The sequence below is a fragment of the Oratosquilla oratoria genome, unplaced genomic scaffold (assembly GCF_046742065.1).
Source record: "Oratosquilla oratoria isolate Oo_2021 unplaced genomic scaffold, ASM4674206v1 SCAFFOLD72, whole genome shotgun sequence".
Lineage (NCBI taxonomy): Eukaryota > Metazoa > Arthropoda > Malacostraca > Stomatopoda > Squillidae > Oratosquilla > Oratosquilla oratoria.
In genome coordinates, this window is record NW_027467736.1 from 746089 (window position 1) to 756088 (window position 10000).

At 54.4% G+C, this 10000-nt stretch overlaps 1 protein-coding gene and 2 pseudogenes across 1 annotated transcript in view; 1 reads left to right on the forward strand and 2 right to left on the reverse strand.

Moving 5' to 3' along the window:
• The window catches only part of LOC143023950 (uncharacterized), a 46977-nt pseudogene extending 42424 nt beyond the window's left edge, over positions 1-4553 (reverse strand).
• Positions 4554-6564: 2011 nt separating this feature from the next.
• LOC143023951 (uncharacterized) overlaps positions 6565-10000 on the reverse strand; it is a 39415-nt pseudogene continuing 35979 nt past the window's right edge.
• Positions 7057-10000, forward strand: part of LOC143023934 (uncharacterized) — a gene marked incomplete at its 5' end in the record, with an annotated part of 16717 nt that continues 13773 nt past the window's right edge. The window contains one exon of the mRNA XM_076182605.1: positions 7057-7585. Within this exon, the coding sequence (XP_076038720.1) occupies positions 7057-7585 (529 nt within the window). The remainder of the gene's footprint in view (positions 7586-10000) is intronic.

Consider the following 10000-nt stretch of genomic DNA (forward strand, 5'->3'; position numbering starts at 1 on the left):
CTTGTCTGCTGCCCCTGTAGAGAAGAGTTGGCTGAGAGCTCCCCGTAGAAACTCCAAGTATCAAGTTGGAGTGACGCTTGGAGAGGTGAGGTAAGGCTGTTGGCTAGTCAGGCTGGCCCCAGTAGAAGGGGAGAAGAGCACCATCTCATTAGCTCCCCGAACCACGGCTGGGTTGGCCAGTATTAGCTATCAGGAGGACCTGACCCCTGAAGGACCTGAGGGTCTGCATCACCTTCAGGAGGACCGGTGTCGCTGGAGGAGGAAAATGTATACGTACTTCCAGCTGTTCCAGTCCTCCGTGAAGGCGTCTGGGCCTCCTGTGAGTGTCCTTTGGATGTAGGTGAGGTAGAGGGGGAGCTGGGTCGTGTTTGGGGAGGTAAACAGGTCCACCTCTGGGGTGCCGTAGCGGAGGGAGAGCGACTCGAACACTTGTGAGCGTAGTTGCCACACCACGGAGGTCTCCTGAAACCTGGATAGAGCGTCTGCCCAGACGTTCTCCCGGCCCGGAAAATACTTCGCCGAGAGTGATATGGCCCTGCGTGATGCCTCGGCGAAGATGTCTTCCGACAGGGCTAGGAGTGGACCTGGTCGGGCCGTACCTTGCCTCTGCACGCACTGTACTGCCGTCACATTGTCTATTTACAAGCGGACGCTCATGCAGGAGAATTCGGGGTGTCGCTCGAGTCATTCTTTCACCACTATCAGCTCCCGAAGGTTGAAGTGTAGCGACCTTCTATCTTCCGACCATCCCCGGCAAGCTTGATGTCTCCAGCTCGACTGGAAGCCCCACCCCATGTCCGAGGCGTCCGCCGCTCCTGCCATTCGAGGTGGGGGCGGGGACTATGGGACCGACCGGCGTAGGGCCCCCGACCGAAGCCAGGGAAGCAACAAGCTGTGGAGTGCTGAGGGTACCGGCCCGGGCAGGTCGCGCGGGAGGAGCGGTATGCTCCTGTCGACCTCCCGTACCAGCCGTCGGCGCCCCAAGCGGCTCAGTGGAAGGGCCGGGGTCGCGAAGTTGAGGCAACACCCCCTCACCACCACCACCACCGAAGGCGGGAGAACGTGTGAGAGAAGCACGCTCTCTTGGCGCAGTGGAGCACCCGAAGAGCGCCGACTGTGTCCCACTCAATCCCGAGCCAATAAAGTCTCTGTGTGGGAGCGAGGGCAGACCCGTCCTAGTCCACCCCGAACTCCACGTCCACCAACACTCTCATAGCCACCGAGATGTTGGCCGATGCACCCTCCCCGGTGGGCAAATGCATCAACTAGCCGTCTAGGTACATGAGTGTGAAGACGCTTGCTTCCGTCCAGCGTACGCCTACCACTCTCACTAGTTTGGTGAAGATCCTCGGGGTAAGCGAGAGTCCGAAAGGGAGTCTGGTAAAAATGATGTCTCCCTCCTTACCTGTAACATCAGGAAACGGCGATATCGGGGGTGGATGGGGAAATGCCAATCTGCGTCCTGAAGGTCTAGGGACGCTAACCGAACTCACCTCCATGGGTGCTGACCGGACCTGAGCCACCGACACCATCTTGAATCGCAGGGGTTTCAAGAATTTGTTCAGTGCGCTCAGGTTCATAGCCAGTCTCGTTTTTCCTGGGCCTTTCTTTGGTATGGTAAAGAGAATCAAATTAGTAGGGCAAGGTGGATTCCGATCCCCAGAGGGTGTAGTGAAGTCACAAAATCTATTATAGAACGCATAACAACATACATGCGAGGCCGAGGTCGTTTCCGAGCGACCTCGTCCGTGGGCGTTAGTCAAGAGGCTTCGTCCTGGGTGAAGACGTTCCCTGAGCGTCTCCCGCTAAGACGGGCCTGGACCCTCGGTATGTATCCAACTCACCCCAAGTCTTCCCGCGGGAAGTCCTCGAAGCCCGTGGCGAGCGTCCTCATCCAATAGTGTGCTATGGCAGTTTGTGACGTCTCATAACCCACAAGCTGACTTCCATATGTTTAATACCTAGTGATATCATGTGATTATACTGTGACGTCACCGGATTTAATCATGACGTCACAGAGCCACAAACTGACGTCATAGGACTACATCGTAACGTCATTTTATCACATAATCACGTCATCTTATCACATCGTGACGTCACTTTATCGCATATTGACATTACCTGATCACATCGTGAACTATTATCACATCGTGGCATCATGTAATCATATCGTGACGACACCAACAAAATGACGTCACAGGACCCCCATCGTGACGTCATATGTTTTCATTGTAATTCCACTGGACCATACAATAATGTTACAGAATTAGTGATGTCACGTGGTCACATCGTGATGCCACAGGGTTACATCACGACGTCACAAGGTCACATTGTGATGTCACAGCATCACGTGACGTCACAGGATCACATCACGTCATAGGATCATATCGTGACGTCACCGAAACACATCGTGACATCAAAGAATCAAATTGTGACTTCAAAGGATCACTGACGTCACAGGATCACATTGTGATATAGCGAGGTGTCATTTCCTGGGTGCCTGGACAGCCTAGTAGGGCGGAGACGTCAAATGATGTCATTCAGGTGATGACAGGACCCCGTACTGAAGAACGTTTCCACTAGGCGAGACCCCATCTTTGCTGAATAAAATCCCTCGCCGCTACACAAGGGGGATGTATGTAAGGTCATACCATGAGAAGGGGCGGATCTCGTAAGAGTCCGTCGTGGTAGGAGGATAAGGTAAAGATGAACGGAGGTGGTCCTCCACCCCGTCCCCCAACCCGACGGTCGTCTGATTGGGGGGGTTCCTCATGAGAGGGGCCTTTCAGTCCTATACCCGCCGCCGGCGCGGAGGGGCGGAGGGAAGGACCAGGAGGGAGTGTGGGAGAGGGGGCCAGAGCCGGAGGTTCGTTAGAAGGCTGCTCTGGAGGGGGAGGGGATACTCTGGTCTGCGCGGCCTGAAAGGCCGGATAGCGAGATAGGGCAGAGTCGAAGACGGGGCCTATCAGGGACGGAAGGAGGGTGATGCCGTGACCGGGATGTGGAGGGCGTGGACGAGCTGAGCGTCCTAGGCCTCTTGAGAGAGATAGAACTCTTTCTCGAGCGGGACTTCCTGTTGGGTCTACGTGAGCGGGTCCGGGAGGAAGGTGGGCTCACGAACCCGCCCGAAAAGGCAAGCCGAAAGGTGCCAGAGAGCCACGACGGTCGGGGCACGGGGGCCGCCGAGGAGCGCGCCGACCCCCAGGGGCGCCACCCTCCACACCACCAGACATACCCCCCCCGTCCCCCAAGAGTCCCGGGCCGCCCACCCACGGGCGACCCGGAGATGTCGGACGACGGAAGAGATCAAAGTCCACGCCTAGGGTCTGACGAAGCAAGCCGTGAGGCGTTATAGGACCATTGATGGTCGGAGGTATGTGGCTGCCGAGAGGCCTGATGACCCTCAGGAGCGCCACCCCCCGTATCATAAGACACGTCCCCCTATCCTCCGAGAGGCCCGGGTACTTACCACGGGCGGCCCGGAGACGTATGGGGAACTGATTACGAGTGGTTAAGGTCGAAGTCTACGCCTAGGGCCTGACGAGGCAAGCCGTGAGGCGTTATAGGACCATTGATGGTCGGAGGTATGGGGCTGCCGAGAGGCCTGATGACCCTCGGGGGCGCCACCCTCCGTACCATAAGACACGTCGCCCTGTCCTCCGAGAGGCCCGGGTTCTTACCACGGACAGCCCGGAGACGTATGGGGGACTGATTACGAGTGGTTAAGGTCGAAGTTTACGCCTAGAGCCTGACGAGGCAAGCCGTGAGGCGTTAGAGGACCATTGATCGTAGGAGGTATGGGGCCGCCGAGAGGTCAGACGATCCCTAGCGGCGCCCCCCTCCGCACCACCAGACTCGCAGCAACGGGCACAAACCGGACCAATTAGATTTAAGAAGGCAACAACTGGTTCACTAATAGGGTGGTCGAAGAATAGGACAAACCGGTAACCATGCAGAAAGCGCTGAAACTATCAGTTGAATAACAAGCAGGAAACAGACTCACCGGCAAAAACCAAAGGCCGGCAGTGGGGAGACCGGTCAGTCTGATTCCGCGCTTAGAATTGATGACTCGGGCGAGCCGGCTAAGAAGGGAGGGGTAGGGAGGAGGATGTGGGGTCGTCATTGCGCATGTCTGCACAGAGCCGGGAATTTTAAATTTCTGATGATTCTGACGGAAAAAATCCAAACCACACTCAACCTTCGGGAAGTGGCTATATGACCAGTAGTGTGGTATGGGATTATCGCTATAGCTTTGCTATGCAGGTTTCTTTCAGCCGATAATGGCAATTTGATTGTTCTAGAAGATTCACGCCCGCTACACGCATGCACATATACAGTATACATACACACTTCCAACTACGCATTTACTTGTATCTCCTACATGTATACAAAGTGCTAAGATCTGTAAAAGCCTTCAGATTGGAACTTGTCGTGGAGCCCTACCTCCAGATGAGAATCTAGAAATATTGCTACTTCTCGTTGTTCATAAAGTTGTCCAAACCTATTCCCCCTTGAGAGTCATCGTCCGTTCGTGTGAAAAAGCAAGGCTTCATCTTCAGATTCCATATCTTTCCACAACAGTTTGAAAAGCCGACTGTTTAGGCTCCACACTTGGTCAAGTTGAGGACCTTGACAGTCATGTTAAAGAGGTCCCTTATTTCAACACTTAAGGTTTCACAACGAAGGATGCAGTATGTAACTACAACAGGTGGATTTTTTTCTTTCTCCCTTGTGATGAATCCAGTCTGCAGACCAAGCATGGCTGGAGCTCCATCTGTGCACACCCATACCAGCAGCGAACTCCACCAAAGTTTGTTTCCCGAAAAGTTTGATACATCATGAAAAATAGCTGTTGCTCTTGTACAACATTTCATTGGGTGCCAGAACAGTATTTCCTCTTTTACACAGTTGCCTAACACGAAACGAGCATACACCAGTAGGTAAGAACACTGGGCGATGTCGGTCGTTTCGTTACATTGGATGGCAAAAACAGGAGAATGGTCGAGAATTTAATCTTTGGTTTCTTGAGACAGTTCATCGATCCTTTCTTGACTGTATAGTTTGATAGTGAATTCTGGGAAAGCTTGTTTGCACTCTCTCTCCAGAACGAGTTTTGCTGGACGAAGTAGACTTGGTTTTATGAGGGAATCTCCGATGTTATGGTTCTTCTTGCTCTTTGCAGTCAACATGGCGATCTCACAGGAGGCGTCATTAACGATAGCATGGTCAAATATCGAGAAATTTATAAAAAAAAAAAAAAATAATGGAAAAGTATTGCCTTATAACTTTAGTTTTCTATAGTCTATCATAGCGCCGCTCACCATTTTCTGTACTTGTTGACCTCCTTCTATATCCTTCGGAAGCCTTGGGACGGGAGGTGTGAACACATCCTGGACCTGTATACTGCTCGTTGGTGACTGGTGAGCCCCGTTCTCTCCCAGTCTTCTGCACACGTCCGTGGTAATAGCTGCTCTTTTCTCACATTCATTCAATCAAGGCTATTCCTATGCTTTATCTCACTTGTTATATTTACCTAAAAATAGTAAGTAGCCACTATTTTATTGGTGAATTGAAATCCGTTTGTATTTCGTCAGTAGCTAGATGTGGTGTTTATGATCATGTATTATTGTAGTCACTAGCAGCGTCTACGATTTTTTTTTTTATTACTTGAGGACAAAACATCCTGCTCTTGAAGACAAGACCAACGTTTTCCTTGAAAAAAGAGGAAAAAACGACGATGAAGAAGAAAATCCTTGAACCCAACTAAGTTGGACAGTACTGGGTTATTTCGACAACAAACTTCAAAGTTTAATGACGCTTCTTGTGAGATCGCCATGTTGACTGCAAAGAGCAAGAAGAACCATAAGATCGGAGATTCCCTCATAAAACCAAGTCTACTTCGTCCAGCAAAATTCGTTCTGGAGAAAGAGTGCAAACAAGCTTTCCCAGAATTGACTATCAAACTATACAGTCAAGGAAAGGATCGATGAATTGTCACAAGAAACCAAAGATTAAATTCTCGACCATTTTCCTGTTTTTGCCATCCAATGTAACGAAACAACCGACATCGCCCAGTGTTCTTACCCACTGGTGTATGCTCGTTTCGTGTTAGGCAACTGTGTAAAAGAGGAAATACTGTTCTGGCACCCAATGAAATGTTGTACAAGAGCAACAGCTATTTTTCATGATGTATCAAACTTTTCGGGAAACAAACTTTGGTGGAGTTCGCTGCTGGTGTGGGTGTGTACAGATGGAGCTCCAGCCATGCTTGGTCTGCAGACTGGATTCATCACAAGGGAGAAAGAAAAAAAATCCACCTGTTGTAGTTACATACTGCATCCTTCGTTGTGAAACCTTAAGTGTTGAAATAAGGGACCTCTTTAACATGACTGTCAAGGTCCTCAACTTGACCAAGTGTGGAGCCTAAACAGTCGGCTTTTCAAACTGTTGTGGAAAGATATGGAATCTGAAGATGAAGCCTTGCTTTTTCACACGAACGGACGATGACTCTCAAGGGGGAATAGGTTTGGACAACTTTATGAACAACGAGAAGTAGCAATATTTCTAGATTCTCATCTGGAGGTAGGGCTCCATAACAAGTTCGGGTTCGGGCCTGGGCCTGGGCTCGGGCTTGTGCCTGGGTTCGGGCTTGGGCTCGGGTTCGGGCCTGGGCTCGGGCTTGGGCTCGGGGCCTGGGCTCGGGTTCGGACTTGGGCCTAGGCTCGGGCCTGGGCTCGGGCTCGGGCTCGGGCTCGGTCCTGGGCTCGGGCCTGGGCTCGAGCTCGGGCGTGGGCTCGGGTCGGGCCTGGGCTCGGGTTCGGGCTCGGGCTCGGGCCTGGGCTCGGGCTCGGTCCTGGGCTCGGGCCTGGGCTCGGGCCTGGGTTCGACCTTGGGCTCGGGCTCGGGACTGGACTTGGGCTCGGGCTCGGGCTTGGGCCTGGGCTCGGGCCTGGGCTCGGGCTCGAATCTGGGCTCGGGTCTGGGCTCAGGCCTGGGCTCAGGTCTGGGCTTTGGTTCAGGCTCGGGTCTGGGCTCAGGCACTGGCCCGAGCCCTAGCCTAAGCCCGCGCCCAGGCCCGAGCCTGACCCTAAGCCCAGGCCCGAACCCAGGCCTGAGCCCGAGCCCGGGCAAGAGCCCGAACCCGAGCCTGGGCAAGAGCCCGAGTCCGAGCTCGAGCCCGGGGAAGAGCCCGAGGCCAGGCCCAAGCCCGAACCTGAGCCCAGGCCCGAGCCCGTGCCCGAGCCCAGACCCGAGCACAGGCCCAAGCCCAGACCCGAGCCCAGGCCCGACCACGAGCCCAGGCCCGAACCCGTGCCCGTGCCCGTGCCCAGGCCCGAGCCCGAGCCCAGGCCCAAGCCCGAGCCGGGGCCCAAGCCCAAGGCGGGGACCAAGCCCGAGCCGAGGCCCGAGACCGAGCCCAGGACTAAGCCCGAGCCCAAGTCTAGGCCCAACCACAGACCCAAGCCTAGGCCCGAGCCCAGGTCCGAGCACAGAACCGAGTCCGAGCCCGGGCCCGATCCCGAGCCCGAGCCCGAGCCCAGACCCGAGCCCGAGCCGAGCTGGGGAGACCAGGACTCCATTCACTGCAAGCACTCACAAGCATTCAAACATGCACTCAGTCAGTCACACATACAAACACTCATACAGGCACTCACACATGTATACAGTCAAACACACCAAGAGGCACACAATCTCACACACACAGTTACCTGCCTACCGGGACGCTGGGGCAACTCCTTGTCACCTGCCAACCGGGACGCTGGGGCGGCCGTGGAACGATCGCCTGCCTACCGGGACGCTGGGGTGACCAGGAAATCCATTCACTTCAAACACTCACAAGCATTCGAACATGCACTCAGCCAGTCACACATACAAACACTCATACAAGCACTCACACATGTATGCACACAATCTCTAACACACAGATACCTGCCTACCGGGACGCTGGGGTTACCAGGGACTGGACACCTGCCTACCGGGACGCTGGGGCAACTCCTTGTCACCTGCCAACCGGGACGCTGGGGCGACCGTGGAACGATCGCCTGCCTACCGGGACGCTGGGGTGACCAGGACTCCATTCACCTCAAACACTCACAAGCATTCAAACATGCACTCAGCCAGTCACACATACTAACACTCAAACAGGCACTCATGTATGCAGTCAAGCATACCAAAAGACACACCCTCAAACACACAGTTACCTGCCTACCGGGATGCTGGGGTGACCAGGGACTGGTCACCTGCCTACCGGGACGCTGGGGCAACTCCTTGTCACCTGCCAACCGGGACGCTGGGGCGACCGTGGAACGATCGCCTGCCTACCGGGACGCTGGGGTGACCAGTAAATCCATTCACTTCAAACACTCACAAGCATTCAAACATGCACCTAGGCAGTCACACATACTAACACTCATACAGGCACTCACACATGTATTCAGTCAAATATACCAAAGACACACACTCAAACACACAGTTACCTGCCTACCGGGATGCTGGGGTGACCAGGGACTGGGCACCTGCCAACCGGGACGCGGGGGTAATTTCTTGTCACCTGCCAACCGGGACGCTGGGGCGACCGTGGAACGATCGCCTGCCTACCGGGACGCTGGGGTGACCAGTAAATCCATTCACTTCAAACATTCACAAGCATTCAAGCATGCACTCAGCCAGTCACACATACAAACACTCATACAGGCACTCACACATGTATGCAGTCAAATATACCAAAGACACACCCTCAAACACACAGTTACCTGCCTACCGGGACGCTGGGGTGACCAGGGACTGGACACCTGCCTACCGGGACGCTGGGGCAACTCCTTGTCACCTGCCAACCGGGACGCTGGGGCGACCGTGGAACGATCGCCTGCCTACCGGGACGCTGGGGTGACCAGGACTCCATTCACCTCAAACACTCACAAGCATTCAAACATGCACTCAGCCAGTCACACATACTAACACTCAAACAGGCACTCATGTATGCAGTCAAGCATACCAAAAGACACACCCTCAAACACACAGTTACCTGCCTACCGGGACGCTGGGGTGACCAGGGACTGGTCACCTGCCTACCGGGACGCTGGGGCAACTCCTTGTCACCTGCCAACCGGGACGCTGGGGCGACCGTGGAACGATCGCCTGCCTACCGGGACGCTGGGGTGACCAGTAAATCCATTCACTTCAAACACTCACAAGCATTCAAACATGCACCTAGGCAGTCACACATACTAACACTCATACAGGCACTCACACATGTATTCAGTCAAATATACCAAAGACACACACTCAAACACACAGTTACCTGCCTACCGGGATGCTGGGGTGACCAGGGACTGGGCACCTGCCAACCGGGACGCGGGGGTAATTTCTTGTCACCTGCCAACCGGGACGCTGGGGCGACCGTGGAACGATCGCCTGCCTACCGGGACGCTGGGGTGACCAGGACTCCATTCACTTCAAACACTCACAAGCATTCAAACATGCACTCAGCCAGTCACACATACAAACACTCATACAGGCACTCACACATGTATGCAGTCAAATATACCAAAGACACACCCTCAAACACACAGTTACCTGCCTACCGGGACGCTGGGGTGACCAGGGACTGGACACCTGCCCACCGGGACGCTGGGGCAACTCCTTGTCACCTGCCAACCGGGACGCTGGGGCGACCGTGGAACGATCGCCTGCCTACCGGGACGCTGGGGTGACCAGGACTCCATTCACTGCAGGCACTCACAAGCATTCAATCATGCTCATAAGCAGATTCAGATCTCGCGTTCTTCCCTACACACATTCACCCATACATATAGTCAACCTACAAGCACACCGTTTTGCGGGGACTTCCGTGCGCTATGTACGTACCTTACAAATCAGTCTTTTGCGCTGCGGGACATGTGCTCTTATCACGTGGGACCATGACATACATGCACACACCACACGACACATTTCGCATCCCACGAGAAAATCACATGCAGCATGTGACACGCGTGTGCAC